At 38.6% G+C, this 16,996-nt stretch overlaps 1 protein-coding gene across 1 annotated transcript in view; it reads left to right on the forward strand.

Annotated features, from left to right (window-relative positions):
- Nucleotides 1-14,350, forward strand: part of LOC137407357 (nucleolar protein 11-like) — a 39,016-nt gene extending 24,666 nt beyond the window's left edge. Inside the window, exons 12-14 of the mRNA XM_068093988.1 lie at nucleotides 6,937-7,015; nucleotides 12,756-12,938; nucleotides 14,046-14,350. Of these exons, the coding sequence (XP_067950089.1) occupies nucleotides 6,937-7,015; nucleotides 12,756-12,938; nucleotides 14,046-14,159 (376 nt within the window). The 3' untranslated portion in view covers nucleotides 14,160-14,350. The remainder of the gene's footprint in view (nucleotides 1-6,936; nucleotides 7,016-12,755; nucleotides 12,939-14,045) is intronic.
- The last annotated feature ends 2,646 nt before the right edge of the window (nucleotides 14,351-16,996 follow it).

Below are 16,996 nucleotides of genomic sequence, written 5' to 3' on the forward strand. Positions count from 1 at the left end.
TGGTTCGATGAATAATGTCCCATTTCTTCATTAGTTGAGCGAAGTTTTCAGAAATGAACTGTGGACCGTTGTCTGTTACAATAATGTGAGGTATCCCTAATGTACATATGACCTTGTTGACAGTTCTACACATCTCTGCAGCAGTGGCTCGGGGAAACTTTTCCGCAATCATGAACCGGCTATAATAGTCACTAATAACCAAATACTCATTACCTCTCTCATCAACGGTGCAGAAATCCATTGCAAGCTGCCACCAGGGTCTCTCTGGGAGAGGAGTAGGGATCAATGGCTCAGTGGGTACTTTCCTAAAGCGAATGCATGTGTTGCAGCGCTTAACCATTTCTTTGATGTCCTGAGACATCCCTGGCCACCAAATCGCACTCTGGGCTCTTCTGAGGCAGCGGTTCTCCCCTAGATGCCCCCTATGAATGTCCTGCAGGACCCTCTCTCGTTCACTCAAGGGAATATACAATCTGTTGTAATAAAACAGCAATCCTCCCACAACAGTCAACTCCTCTTTGAATGAATTGTACTTTTTCAGATATTTAGGCAGATCACGGTAGTTTGGCCAACCCTCTTGAATATACCTCATTAATTGATTAGCTGTGGGGTCTGTTGAGAGGGCAATTTTGAGTAGCTCTCTTCTGGCTCGAGATATCGGGAGCTGTTCCATCATTTCCTGAATTAGTAAAGGCTCCGGTTCTGACACTTCTGTTCCTGCTGGGGCTCTGCTCAAAGCATCGGCAACTATCAACTTCTCTCCAGGGATGTATGTGACATCATACGAAAACCGCATCATGCGCAAACGAAATCTCTGAACACGAATGGGGAGTTTGAACAGTTCTTTCTCCGCCATAATCGATACCATAGGTTTGTGGTCCGTTTCGATTTTGAAGTCGCGGCCAGCTAGATAGTAGTAGAACTTTTTTGCTGCCCAACACATGGCCAGTGCCTCCTTTTCTATCTGGGCATACCGCTTTTCTGTGTCCGTAAGGGCCCGCGACGCCAATGCTATAGGCTTGAAGCCATCAACAGTTTTCTGGAAAATCGCCGCTCCTAAACCATAGGAGGAAGCGTCAGTGGAAAGCCAAGTCTCGGCTTCCATATCAAATGGGACTAGCACTGGGAAAGAGATCTTTTGCTTCAGCACCTCAAACTCTTCGGTCATTTCAGCTGTCCAATACCAATCGTTATCTTTCAGCTTGAGGAGAGATCTCATCTTGATGGTGTCATATGCTAGGGTAGACATAAACTTACCAAGATAATTGACCATACCAAGGAATCTCTTTAAGCCTTTCCTGTTTTTAGGGATAGGGAAATCTTGTATGGCTGATACTTTTCCTGGATCTGCATGTATCCCTGATTCGTCTATTACATGACCCAAAAAGGTGATACGAGTCTGAGAGAACTCACACTTTTCTTCATTTAGAGTAATGCCTGCAGAAGCCAGACGTGATAACACTTCTTTCACTTTACTGACGTGTTCATCTTCAGTTTCCGTATGAATTAAGATGTCATCCATTTGACATAACACACCTTCAATGCCCTCCAAAGCCTTCTGCATCTCCCTTTGAAATATTTCGGGAGCCGATGAAATGCCAAATGGTAAACGTTTGCAGAAAAACCTACCAAACGGTGTGATAAAAGTAGTCAGTTTCTGCGAACTTTCATCCAACCGAAGCTGCTAATACTCGCTGTTTGCATCTAATTTCGAGAACACTCATGACTTATCCAGACTGGCTATTGTCTCATCAGTGGCTGGAAGCGGGTGGTAAGCCCTTTTTGCTGCTTTATTCAGGCGGGTAAAATCTATGCATACTCTGATCTTCCCATCTTTCTTGGGCACAACTATACAAGGAACGCACCAGTCTGTGGGCTCTTCTATCCTCTGGATAACTCCAATCCTCTCCATTCGGTGGAGCTCTTCTTGTAAAGGTCGACGCCGAGCTGCAGCTATTTTTCTGGGAGTAGATTGAGCAAAAGGAGTTCTTTCAGCTGAATATGAACTCTGGATCTCATGGTACCTAAGCCTGAGAACAATGGCGGAAACATCTCTTTCCAACCTGTTGACGAACCTTCTGCGATTTCAGACACTTGGAGAATGCCCAGCTGTTTGATGGCCGGTTTGCTTAACGGAGGACTAGCAAGCCCTTCAACAACGTAAACCCACTCTTTGTGGCGTCTTCCTTCATGAGATAGTTCAACGATAGCCACTCCAGGTACTGTAAGCTTGGTGTTTCCCGCGCCGAACAATTCTCGAGTAGTAGGTGTCAGTTTCAACCCAAGAGCATCGCAGACACTAATTGGAATAGCCGAAACTGCAGCGCCCGAGTCTACTTTAAATCTCACATTTTTTGAGTTTATCTGTAACTCTACGTACCAGGCATTTTCTGTTTCCGAGATGGTGTCAATGGTGTCAATGTAGTTTATGCGGCTTAGTCATTGGTAACTTCCTAAAAACAAACTATCTACTTCATCGTCATTCTCCTCCAGTGCAGATACTTGCTGGGCTCTTTTGCACATTTTTGCCCAGTGACCTTTTCTCTTGCATTTGTTGCAGCTTGACCTTTCTGCCGGGCAGCGACCACCAAAATGCTTCCACTTTCCACATTTTGAGCATGGCTGGTCCTTTGCGTTACTGCTCTTGTTTTCCTCAGTGTCAGTCATTTGTTTAGACGATTTGGGTTTATATCGCTGTACCGAGTCTACATTCCCCGCATACTCTTTTTTACCGGGACCCAGAGCACCAGACGTAGACGCCATCGCAGCTACATGCTCCTGATTTGATACATATTGCTTCGCCTTTTGAATGCATAACCTGAGTGTGAGATCAGGCACATCAATCAGGTACTTGCGAAGCTCGATGTCACGCACTCCCACCACTATTCTATCCCTTACCAAGTCATCTCGCATATCGCCGTAGTCACAATTCTCACTTTGAACTTGGAGTTGAACTATAAACTGATGAAGAGATTGGCCAGGTTGCTGAGTCATCTTATTAAACACTGAGCGCTCAAAAATAACATTTTTAACAGGCTCAAAATACGCATAAAAAAATTTGATGCAGTTGGCCAGTGTTTTCTTTTTGTCTTCGTCAGATGGCACGAAGGTGAACTGATTGTATACTGGTACCGAGTCACTACCCATGGCCATAAGCATGTGACCGATCTGTTCATCTACAGTGAGTTCTCTTAGTTTCTTCCCAATCACATATATATTAAACTGCTCTTTAAGGACTTTCCAAGCGGTAGCCAGGTTGCCCGAGGAAAAATCCAAGGGCTTTACGAACTTTTCAGGCTTGGTTTCACCACTAGCAGACATACTATGGATCGTGATTAACAGGGAACAAGTTAGATAACACCAAAATATATGAGAATGACAGTATAATTCACTATATTGTCTTTGAGAGTCAGGGTAGCAAAATTTTGCTCCACGCAAAGTACGCCTACTCCTGCGATATCTCAGCAAATATCCGATCCTTTGCCTCAACGCAACAGCTTCCAGAGAATCTGTGCCTTGTCGAGTTCGCCGTTGTAAAATACCGTCACACAAACAGCAACGTTTTACACGATTACGCTTGTAGGTTCGATATATTCTGACACCATATGAAGCTATATGATCTTACTTGATTATGCGTACATCAGTTGCTCCTCCTCCGTGAACCGTGCCCAGAATAATCCCGCTCTCGTCGTAGACTCCGGTCCTCCCTTTTTTCCAGCCGATCTCCCTCTACCGGAAACATCCCCTTCCTTCTTTTGTCCTTGATCTCCCCCGCCCGTGATGTCGTAAATACAGATCGTAATTCCTGTTCGGTATTACCTTACAGAAACAACCTACTCCGATTTCGAAAACTAGAGACAAGTAGTAATATTCATCAACGCAGGAATATTGGCAGAGGCAACCAGTCAACCTAGACCCCTTCGACAACAACTCCTTGATATCGCTGTAGCAAACATGATTAAGTTATATATTTTCTTTCATGTATAGATATATTATTATTTATTACAAACTAGAGTGTACAAATAAAATATTTCAAATACAAATAAACTTTTATCAACGATGAATGGAGTAAATATAAACAGTTTAGTCCATATGGCGGTTGTCTAGCAATAAAATTAAACTGGTACTCTTGATATGTGAATACTAGCGTGTGATGGTGCTTTTTGACTTGTTATTTTGGTAATAGCAGCTCCGTCACTGTCTTGGGTTGGTGTTGAAGGTGATTCTCTCGCTACTACATGGCTGGTAAGGAAGTTATCATCAGAAATCTCCTTGTGGCTTACTATTGCAAAGTTCTGCCTGTTGGCCAAAGATTTGTGCTCGTAAAGGCGTTTTTGTTCCTTTTTTAAAAACAGATATATTCTTCTCGTAAGTAGCTGCGGTCACTTCAACCTCAATTTCTAGACCTCCCTGAATAATTGGTGATCTTCTAAAAATGACATCTACCACCCTTGCAATCATTGTTCTTCGGTGTCTGATGAAAAATCCCTCTCTCACACTAAAACAAATAATGAAGCAGTAGGGATGGAAAAAATTAGTATTGCGTTTTACTGAAGAACCAAAGTAAAATTCAACTAATTTAGTAAATATAAAAAACTCATTACTTACCACAAGTTGTTAGCTTATCAAAGGCCTCCAAAGCGATGAATATTCGTGAAAACCTCTGGACGCAGCAAAAATGGTTTAACGTAGAATAGCACGATCGCCTCGCAGTTGTAAGCTAAATATAAACCGGAACACGCGGTGTGCGCATGCGTAGGAATAACTATTACTAGCCGCAATAGAGTTAACTTTTTCTAGAGAGTGGCAGTTTTAAGCCGCGAATAAATTCATCCGCGAATATGCATGAAAAGACAATTTTCGCGAAATATAACTCCGCGAATAAATTCATCCTGTAGGGTAGTTTGTGAACAAACCAGTCAACTGGAATTATGAAAAGTAGTTTTAGCCACAATGAATACTGATAAGATAAAAATATTTTACTTATTCACTGTCATCTTTGTCAGGATATTGTTTACTGGATTTTGAAAATTCTAACTAATATTAAAATGGAATTACAGAAAACCAAAACTTGTAATCCATTTTGTGAATTTTGCTTTGTGTCCCACATGACTGGTTTGAGAACTCAGCCAGCGATATAACAACATTTGCCATTCTAACTTTCAAACTACATATCATGAAAAAAGTGTTTTGTCTTATAAACAATGAGAAGTAGTGAGAGTCGTTCGCCATTAGCCAGTTTAATAATGTGAGCGAACAGCTTCTCGTGACGTTATGCTATGACCCGCATCATATGCAAAGCAGTTAGGTATTGCTCAGATATAATGACTTATATTGGCAAACTAGCAATTTTATTTTTGTAGTTTAGTGGGTAAGGCGTCAGACTGGCGAATGGCAGGGTCCGAGATTGAATCTTCTTCGGTACGGAATATTTGTAATAGAGATTTTAAGATCTATAGCCGGACAATCAATCCTACAAACCTACATACGACAAATATATATGTATATATGCAGTTGGTCTTGAACATGAAAATCATGAAACTCTAATTTCGAACTTTTCCTCGCGAGTATTATACTTCAAACAAAAGCATAGCAAATCTATATGCCAGTATAACTCGAATAAAATGTCATAAAATGTCATAAAATGTTTTAAATAATAAAAACATGTTCAATAGTTCTGTTTTTGACTTTTCTGACTTTATAGACAGCTCTAGGAATCAATATGATCCTATCGAAACTGAATGATAACTCTAGTCTGACTACGGCTGACAGTCTGAAAGGTGCATTTTTATTCGAGCATAGGCCTAACGATTCAAATTAGCAAAATTAAAAGTTAATAATAACTGAAACATTAAAAATAATGTTTTAATTTGATTTATGCAGTCTTTCAGTGTCTTACCACTTCAGAATCTGGATATTTTCTTCTGGAGTTGAAAAAAATTGATTGCGAACGATAAAATTTTAAGTCAGCATGATGTTTTCCGGTTTTGGTAGATGTCAAGATGAGTGTACAAATTTAGTTATAACTTTTGCCAGAGACGTCAATGGGGCATATTTTAAAGTTTGGCTGGTTGGCCAGAAATTTTCCTTTCTAACTAATCAAAAATATTCCCTTATAATTTAAAAACAACGATGCAAGGAGTTGGCAAATTTCAGACGTGAGTTAACTGGCGTTGGGTGCATAGCCACGTTATAAGTACGCAAGTTAACTCGCACCCAGGTGTGAATGAGGTAATAAAGCCAGGAGAAACCCATGTTGACTTTTCCCCGCTTTAATTTTCCGCCATGTTTACTTTTCCACATGTTTAATTTTTTCCAGTTTTTAAACTTTCAATTCAAGAAGTTGCCAAAAAAATTGTTCAAGTGTTTTTGAACAGCAAAAAATTGAAATGTCGTTACTTGTGAAGAAGGTTACTTAAATTTGGTTGAAACTATAGAACCTTTGTATCCGTGATACCATCATTTATTCTATCTAAAAACTGAAGAGCATGACACTCAGTGGATGCACCCAATTATGATAATATACAATATCGAAAATTTTCAGCTCTTTGTATGTCTTATTAATCTTGTCTGGACAAACTAGTTGACTTTCCTTGTCAAGAGGTGATCAGTGCTATTACTCCTTGGTCAAACTAGAACTGCGGTATTACTATATAAATGCTATAATTATATTGGTGCGCATACGACTCAATGTCTATGACATCGGTAAAAAATTCTATGCGCTACAATATATATGGATATCAGGTCATTTACTCAGACATCTTTATCTCATGGCCCTAGTTCAAATTCACGTATTCTTCTTACCTAATCTCAATGAGTCTCCGTCAGTCAGAGTTTCTCTGCTATAATATGCTCATATTTTCACTGTATATGTTTAAGATAATCTCACTACTGCTGTTAGGGTTGTCTGAGATGCATGGTTCTTCTGTTTTGCAGAGACACCCTGCTTAATAGGGAGATAACAGATGTGTATGCTTCAGAGGCACTGAGAAAGCTGGAGTTCAACCAAGTTCTGGTAAGTGTTGCATTTCAATTATGTGGTGTTCATTGTGTGCATTTGTGTACCCCTTTTGCTACACTTTTGCATACCCCTTTGGTGTATGTCAATCCCTTATAATGGCTCACATTATTTATACAAAAACATTGATCACGGATCACAGAGGTAACAAATCCATTAAACTTATGATGCGGTACATTTAGGATATTGGGTTATCATTTTTCCGAAAAACCGGACCAGTTAGTTTTCTTTTTACTCAGAATTCACTACATAATATCATGGTTTCTAAATTTTTGGTTTAGGGTACCCTAGGACAGTTATGTATTCGCGGCATCTAACTTTCGGGTTTTCGCGGCAACAGCCTCTCGCGAAAATTTCATGAGCGAAACTAAACTATCATAACGAACGAGCACGCGAAAATAAATGGCTTTCCTCGTTGATATTCACAATAAAATCATCATATTAGAAATGCAGGCAATTTTCGTGTGTGGTTGGCTCATTGGGCAAGTTTTGCTAAACTCATTATAGCTAATACACCGACGGAGCAGCTTGGCAAAACAAATTAAGATAATAAGTTTTTTTTGGAAAAGCCTATACAAATGAAGAAGATGATGATATTAGTTTAGTCATTGAATTTGTAACTGATAGGGAAAGTCATAAAATTGAATAATAATTATTGTGGTGATGAATTTTATTACCAACCAAAAGCAATAACAACTCAGGGCCATGGCCACCGCGGCACCGCGGTGCTATAAATACTTGAATTCTAATATTGGTACAACATCAGTCACTGCGGCAGGGACCTTGACGTCATTGATAGTCCAGGAGACAAACTGCAGCAAGCGATCAAATTGCATTATTGATCTCGCCTACACATTTCTACCTGCGGTTCACAAATACAAACTACCGTACTTTTCGGACGATTAGCCGCTACTTTTTTCTGATGATTTGAGCCATGCGGCTTATAGGTAGGCCTACAAGGGTGCGGCTAATCACTGTGGCTTATTCTGTGGCTTTTTTTCACTGCTAGGGTGCACTAACGGGAATCTTCAATTAGTGCACTTCTAGCTGTGAAAGAAAATACGAAACAATGCCTCACGGTACTGTCCCGTTAGGCACTAAGTTAAAAAGCGTCGGATAATACGAAACTGTGCCGTTCTGCACTGTTCCGTTTTAAATGGCAAAGTTGCTGCCAGTTAAAAAGCACAGTCCTTAGTTCTGCGGCCTATAGTAAGGTGCGGCTTATGTATTGTTTTATTATCGTTTTTGGAAAATAAAGCACATGCAGCTTATATAGAGGTGCGGTTTATAGTCCAAACAGTACGGTAGTCCCAAATTGAAAAATATTTCGTACCAGTGAACTGGACCTGAGGAATCTAATGTTTGTTCCACTGCATTAATTTTCACATCACTATATTTTCGCACTCATCAGAGCTGCGAAATTAAGTTCCAGCGAAATTTTACTCTGTATGCTACTCACGAAACTAAATACTAGCTAAATATAAGTGCCCTAGGGTATATGAAAAGAAAAATCGTAAACAGCAACCTAAACTTATTTTTGCTAGTGAAATTCTTCAACATTGGGCATCAGATATTTCTGATAGCTATATTTTTATATTTTATATGTAAAGAATGAGCGTCTGTGTTTATGTCAAACTGTAAATTTGATAGTGTTTCTTTTGCAGTCGGTTTTACTAAGCTAGAAAAATTTTAAACCTGGCTTTTGTTTGTCTATTGCATTTATTATTGTCCAGAATTTTCTGAAGAAACTCTAGCTTTTGCAACAAAAATATCGAGTAAGCATTAGCAAAAATTTCTCAACATGAATTAATTCCGTCAAAATGTTTAGTGTTTAGTTAAAGTTTGGAGAGGGTAGAATTATGTTTTGGCTCATAGTGTGAGGTGCACCAGCCTTACGTTACTAGTGTATGGATGGGGTTGAGTTATGAATATATATTTATATCAGTGTTTATTTAATTATAGTTGTGTATACACTGGTATTGTGTCAATTGTATACACTGGTATTGTGTCAATTGTATACACTAGTATTGTATCAATTTAAACTGTGTACAAAAGTGCACCAGACAGAGGTGATGTAATTCAGTCAAGCTTTTTGCCTTTTGACTCCTTTTATTAGTCTGTTGTTCAGTGCCATGTGACTCTCTCGTCTTCACTTGTTGTTTATGAGCTTCGATGCTGTTGTTTAACTGGCCAGGTCTGTATTTCCTGCGGCGGCTGGCCGGCTGAGCCGCCCCAACTTTTTATGAACTTTCAGCGGCTAAGTACAGTCAAACTCGGATAACTCGCCCTCGGATAAAATGTAACATTTCATCTCAAACACAAGGTTAACTCGAACGGATTTGTTTGGTCCGTTCCCACGCAATGATAAATTGCTTCGGATAACTCGACCTCAACATCATTTATTCGAAAAGTTATTTGCCCAACGGCTATGGAGACGGTTTTCATCGTTGTAGAATATTACTTTATCCCAAGCCATAGAGACAAACATCAACTTTTAGTAGTTCTTAGACATCATTATTATCATCATCAGTGGCAAAATATTCGTGTTAAAGATGTAGTTGCGTCAAAATTTAAGTTGATCTTAAAAGAAAGCATTTTTTTTTCTCTATCAGTTGATATGTTGTTTGTTGTGTTACGCGATCGCATTGCCAAGATATTTGAAGATTAAAACCGAAAAAATCTGATCGCAGTAAAAACGCTCAGGCCACAAAAACGTGCCCAGCCTCGCCAAAAATGATGTCACGCGTTTGGCAACCTGTCTCTATCTCTCGTATTCACATCGGCTATTTGCGATAAAAGTCTAGTCTTACGCGGCTCTATTGGCATATATCTTATTTTGTATTTGCTCATGTTGGCTAGAATAAAATTTTAAATCCTGCTACAGATGCATTATTATGAATGTTTAAAAGGCTTCAAATAACGAAAATTGAAAATTTGTTCTACTCACTTTCTCCAAATGTTGTGTAAACATTTGGGTACCGACTACCAATTCTACCGGTCTACGGTAATTCTGTCAAGTCACTTTTGTAGAACGCGGTCTTTGTATCAGCACAGTTCTGCATCTACCCATACAAACGATATACAGCCTCCCATAAGCCCCGCCCACATTATATCGCCTATTACCTATTGCCTACGTACTCGTTTCTTGCTAGTAGTATTCTTACCGAATACTAGATAAGTGAAATAAGCAAGCCACCTCTTTGAAAAGAATATAGACAGGGATAGAGTTTTAAGAATGAGAAGTCTGCTGCAAACTGGATTTGAACTCACATTCTCCAGTTCTGCGGACACCCATATACCATATCCGATTCACTACAATATTCTGCAAATCATGTTTTGCATTATCTTCAACAATATTATTTTATTATATAATTTTTACAAGCAAAAATATTTTCATCTCGGCATAAAACTTTTATTAAAAATATTCATCAAGTCGTGGCCACTCAGATAGTATTAGCTGATACAATAAAACAAATTCATCTACTGCAACAAACTCAAACAAAACATCATGGCTTATGCAGCACGCATTCAAGTCTCTCTTTCCACTTTATGGCAGTTTCCACACTGACAAAGCTTCTTCGGCTGGTGGGACGACATAAACATTCTGTAATCAGTAAAAAAAATGCAATAAATATATGTCATTCTAAAGCGTATCTATTGACAGCTTCCAAATTGGGAGTTAAATAGATTGCGAGTGTAATTTTAAAAACGAATAAACATTTAATAAATGCACAAGTACGCCAAGCCAACGATTCGAAGCTTTGGTTCTGGAAATTAAAGATTTACAATGATCAATCGATTTTACCCACTTCCTACGAGTGAAAATAATTTGTAATCATGACTCTAATTTACCAAAGAAAATTCGAAAAAAATATTACAGCTAGGTAAAACGGCAGATAAGCTATGAAACGATGATTGGAGATAGCAAAGAATTATCATTTTATTAATTAGTATATGTATTTATGACTATAAAAATATTACATTTACTAAAGTATAGAAGACTCTAAGTTAATTTACCTCCATTCTGTCTTCTTCTGCAGCAAAACGCTGCTGACGCCTGTCAGCTTTGGCCATAGGCTGTCTACTCTAATCTTTTACTAAAAGTTGCTTAGATAACTCTGAGTAGCGGTCGCTCGAACTTGAAGCCATTTTAAAACTTTGTATAACTTAGTAATTGTTGAAACGCGTTGAATCAGTAACGAGATCTAATTAAGAGAATCTTCGAGATCACAGACAACGCGTTTTACGAGTGATAACATTTATTACGGCCTATATAAAAATTTCGCACGCATGATTGGCTAACGAATCGACCTCATATTTATCGCTTGTGGTTTCGTTTCAGATAACAAGCTTGTGACGTCACGAAATAGCCACCCGCTGGAACGTGAGCTTTTTAAAAGAGGGCCTCATTCAAACGCATATATCTCTGGACAGGGTTGGTCTACAAAGACAAAAATGGCATCAAATTGTAGCTGATGTTTTAGCCTTTCATGGGTCCTAATTTCATTTTTGACGCAACTACATCTTTAACGACTTTTATAAAAGTTTGCAAAATATAAAGTTTTACCGAACATCCGCTTGGCCATAGCCCATCGAAAGCGTGGAAACCTCCATATGAACTTAAAATAAAATCGGCAAAATTGATCTTTGTTAAAACGCTCAAAAGAAAAAGATGTCTTTTTCTGAGTGTTTTAACTGCGGTCAAGTTTTGCCTATTTTAATTTAAAAACGTCTCGTCAGTCACATCACCTAAAACAAAACAAATCTCAAAAAATAGAAAAATGTTGATACTTTCCGATAAAATTTTTTGAAACTTCACATGAGAGGCCCGGCTAAGGCCCTTCATAAGAGAAACCTGTTGGGTGCTTACACCGTCCCCCTCCACACCCCCAGGTGTTCATAACTAGTCGCCTAACATTAGCCGCCCCAACTTGCAACCAGTGAATACAGGCCTGTAACTGGCTAGCTCTTTGTTTCATGAAAATATTTTATAATCTCAAAATTTTTGGACCATGACACACTTTCATGGCTTCTGTCAAAAAATCTCATGGTGGTAAAAACATACAAAAGATCCAACTCTTTAAAATGTAAAAGTTGTTTTGCAGATGCCAAGTTCGACTAGATATACAACAATAACGATATGTTCCTAATTGCTCTTCCAGTATCAGCAACTAATTAAAAATGTTCCATGTGTGATCTTGCTGATGTTTTTAGCTGCTAAAAACATACCTGTCAGCTGACTTTACAACTCTCAATGCATATACATATGTAAGAGATAGGGTGAATAACTGATAGCAATGAGGCAAATAATTTGTTTATTATTGATGAAAGGAGGATTTGTGTGTATGAACACACACATTTATTTATTTTATATACCACAGTATGATCTTAATGTATGGTGATAATGTTTTTGCTCAAACACTGCTTATTCTGAATATGGTTGCTTCCTTCATTATTGTTCATTCATGAGGTCGACAGATTCAAGCTGGTCTACTGAGCCAGTACATTAGACAATCACATGCAAGTGCTATGCATTAACTAATTGTGTTCTAGTGCCTGAAGACCTATAAAGGAATTGGTGTATGTATGTGTAATTATTTGTTATATGTGTGTGTGTAAGTATTCGCTATGTGTGTGTAATTATGCGCTATATATGCATAAGTATTCGGTATGTATGCGTAAGTATTTGTTATGTACTCGTAAGTACTTATTATGTACGTGGAAGTATTTCTTACAGGTGCTGCTGAGATACCTTATCAGTTTGCTGTCAAGCGATGCAGAGGGCCAGAACCGTAGACCCTTTGATGATGGCCACATAGGGCGATGGTGTTCTGTACTACTGGATGCTCACTACCTTCAGATTATACTCTCTGACCATGCACACCTGCTTGTGCAACTGCATGAGAACGCTAGACAACAGGTAATTCTAACATATCTTGCTTTGAACATAGGCTAACAGTTTTGAAAGTCATGCTAATTAGTAGTGTGGCACTAATTGGCTAATCTAGGATAAGAGGAGTGTGATTGTTAAATAGCTTGCAATACAAAAGATTGCATGTGAGCGTTATCATTGAACATAACTGCAAACACGGTGCATACATACTAAACTGACTTGGTCCATAAGTCATTTAAAATTTGTTTTATAATAGCGTGTAGACTGCGTACATTTTTAGCCATGGAGAGGTTTACACTTTCCGGGCGGTCATTTGCAATACCAGCTAGCATATATAATGACTAAGGCCTTAGCCTAGCCATTATACAGGCTGTACATTACCCTGTTTCTTATACATGCTGTGGCTGACTCTAATTCCTTATCATGTCCACTTTGGAAGCAGCATTAGCTTGGCTCTGGCTGCTGATTCATATTTGTTCTACTCTAATAGGTTGGTATATCAGCTCTCATCTGGTCCACTCTAATAGGTTGGTATATCAGCTCACATCTGGTCCACTCTAATAGGTTGGTATATCAGCTCTCATCTGGTCCACTCTAATAGGTTGGTATATCAGCTCTCATCTGATCCACTCTAATAGATTGGTATATGAGCTCTCATCTGGTCTACTCTAATAGGTTGGTATATCAGCTCTCATCTGGCCTACTCTAATAGGTTGGTATATCAGCTCTCATCTGTTCTACTCTAATAGGTTGGTATATCAGCTCTCATCTGGTCCATTCTAATAGGTTGGTATATGAGCTCTCATCTGATCCACTCTAATAGGTTGGTATATCAGCTTTCATCTGGTCTACTCTAATAGATTGGTATATCAGCTCTCATCTGGTCCACTCTAATAGGTTGGTATATCAGCTCTCATCTGGTCCACTCTAATAGGTTGGTATATGAGCTCTCATCTGGTCCACTCTAATAGGTTGGTATATCAGCTCTCATCTGGTCCACTCTAATAGGTTGGTATATGAGCTCTCATCTGGTCCACTCTAATAGGTTGGTATATCAGCTCTCATCTGGTCCACTCTAATAGGTTGGTATATCAGCTCTCATCTGTTCTACTCTAAAGACAAATATTGTTGCAGGTGGAGCTGTCATCGAGCCTGATGAAACTGAAGGCTAATCTGTTCTCTAAACTCCCTGTAAAGAAGCCCTCACAAGGACCTTACTGTATTGAAGCCGTGACACTTCATTATTAGATAGACAAAGTTCCTAAACTGTATTATTTGTTGACTAATGCTATGCCACTTATCAGGATTGTTTCGATTTTGGTTATACTCATATCGTTATATCGAAGCATTCTTTGATTTGTTTTTACTTTTGGGAGTTGTGCCCACAAGTGATTGTTTTGTATATCTTCTTTGTATAGCGACTGGAAATATAAAACCTATTTTCCTTCAAAATACTTCTGCATATGTCATGTGCTGTGTGATAGGTGGCCGACCTTCTTAGCATTGCTACCCTTAAGGGTAGCATTCTCTTTCATACAAGACTATGACATGTACAAGTGTATATATGCGTGATATGAGCCAAAGACCAGATACAAAAGTACATAGAATAACACCTCAAAACCAATGTTTTCTAGGCACAGAGACTGCGGAGACAGGGAGGCATGTACAGACCTACTTGGTATAAACAGAATGCTACATTAGAGCTGACATGTTATGCTGATATTTCCTTTTTAAGTGCGTGAGAAGCACATCTTGAAGTGAGTGTCAAATTTTGAATTTTTTTTATCATGTTTCCAATGTAATGTTTGTGCAAGTGAAAATATGGATAGACTTAATGTATGTCAAAATCAGCCATGAAGATTTGACATGGGAGTTAGTTGATGTATTGTTATACCAGCTCTAGTGATCCATCTCAATGATGATTGGACACGGATATATACATGTACCAATCTTACAACTTTATGCTCTGAGGAACAATGACCAACTTTCAGGTACACAAGTGTATGTTGTAGCTTCACGGTGACTCGTGTCTATGATTGCCCTTCTGAGTCATACTTTTACATGAGTAGACAATCATGCTATCAGACATAATTAGTTACTGTTCTTCAGTATTGAATGAGGTCATATGGTTATTTTCCTTCATCATGGCGAGGTGAGTATTTTTAGTTAGCTCATGCTGGACGTGTAAATATGCATGGCTGGGTGCACTTATTGTATACGATTAAAAACTAACCAGAAACTGATGAGCAAGTGTAAAGTGTGTATAAGATCCTGTGCATTGATATACTTCATTTTTCTTTAATCAACTTTGATATATTCTGTGTTAATAAAACTTGTTACATAGGATTAAATTCTGTTTGGTAGCTGATATAGCTGATGGTTATTGCGTGGCAGTCTTATAGGCAGGAGGTTGAGCTGTCCCATATTTTTTGCTGACCTCCAGTGGAGCCATCATGCTACATGTATTTATGTAATGGACAACTTTTCATCCACCCTCTCTCTTCTTATGCACCTATTGGACCAGCTGTTGTAACATGGCTGTCTCATTTACAGAATCGTTGTTATAGTTTTATGACTGTTTGATTTGGTAAACATTTGTGAATTCCGTCTTTAATATTATTTTCAACCATGCCTTAGTGGCCTTAGTAACTTAGACTCTTCCATCTGCATGCATCTGGGCAGGTTTTCATGGCTTCTATTGGCTGTCCTGCTACCTGTCTGTCAGTGTCAGACGAACATATATGTGTCAAATGGAACGCCTGCCACCCTCAACTGTACCAAAACTGGAGCTACTATATTTTGGGTTACAAAGGATGGACAGATGCTGTATATGAATAGCGATGCGCTGAAAGCTGACCCTAGCAAGTACAGAGTGAGATATTTAACATTCTAGCACGTAAAATTGTAGAGTTGTCTCCTTTGTTCTGTGGATAATTACTGAATTGAGTTATTTGAGCTCAAGAGATAGCATAAATTTAAGAAAATTTAGTTTGTAGTGATGTAAGTATTGCATGTCATGGATATATCCAGCATGAGAGAAATATATTTACCTTTGTTATTACATTTACGCTTTTGAGAAACAAATTGAAACAGTGAATCATGCCCAGCCAGCAATTAAGTTTTCTTTCTCATATTTGCTAAGTTTCCATAGAGTGATCCTATCATGGAAACAGCTGTGTAACTCGTATCTTGTCGTGATTAAGTGTTGCTGTTTGGAGGTGAACCCCTCGTGCAATGCGCCATCTTTGTACCTAGGAAACTGCCTTAGCAATCAGTGCATATCCACAAGTCTTGTTTTCCTGTTGGTTCATACGCGGACATATGCTTTGACATGAGAAGTTGCCCAGCCATTGTTCTACTATAGCGATACTAATAACATGATGTGCTTGTTAACCCAGCATAGCGCTTTACCCCTGCTGCATCCAGGCGTCGCTACACTATTGCTGTATGAAAATTTAGTAATATACTGTGTTTTATCTTGCATACACATTGCAGATAGATATGTATATGCAGATATATATATATATATATATGTATCTTATATATATATTTCTCAAAGTCCGTCTGTATGTCGTATATCTGTCTGTTGGTTTTCTGGCTATAGCTATTATTAGAACAGCTGAGCTAGACGACAATGCAGACTCAAAGTCATGGCTTACCGTCATTGGAAGCCTAACTTTATTAACTAGCTTAGTGGAATTTATGCCAGGCTACTAGCTTGAAAGGTACAGTTGTTTGACAAAGTTTTAACACCTTTACAGCTGTTTTTATTTTTCTCTTAATTTATTTCAACTACACGACACACTTCTCTCATGATATGTAGTTTGAAAGTTAGAATGGCAAATGTTGTTATATGTTAAATACAAACCAATTTTCTGTTGAAAGACTATTCTATTACACGGGCAACGTCGAGTGGCACAGCTAGTATATACAGTGGTGTGAAAAATAAACGGACCACTTTATAAAACTTGATCATTGCTAGCGCTCAGCACTCAAGGCGATTAAATCCCTTATTAAGCTCTTGTTATTGAGTAGAACATACATAGTATACATCAAAAGAAAGCTTAGAATGAGTAGAACTTGAA

This window comes from Watersipora subatra, chromosome 1 (genome assembly GCF_963576615.1).
Source record: "Watersipora subatra chromosome 1, tzWatSuba1.1, whole genome shotgun sequence".
Taxonomy (NCBI): domain Eukaryota; kingdom Metazoa; phylum Bryozoa; class Gymnolaemata; order Cheilostomatida; family Watersiporidae; genus Watersipora; species Watersipora subatra.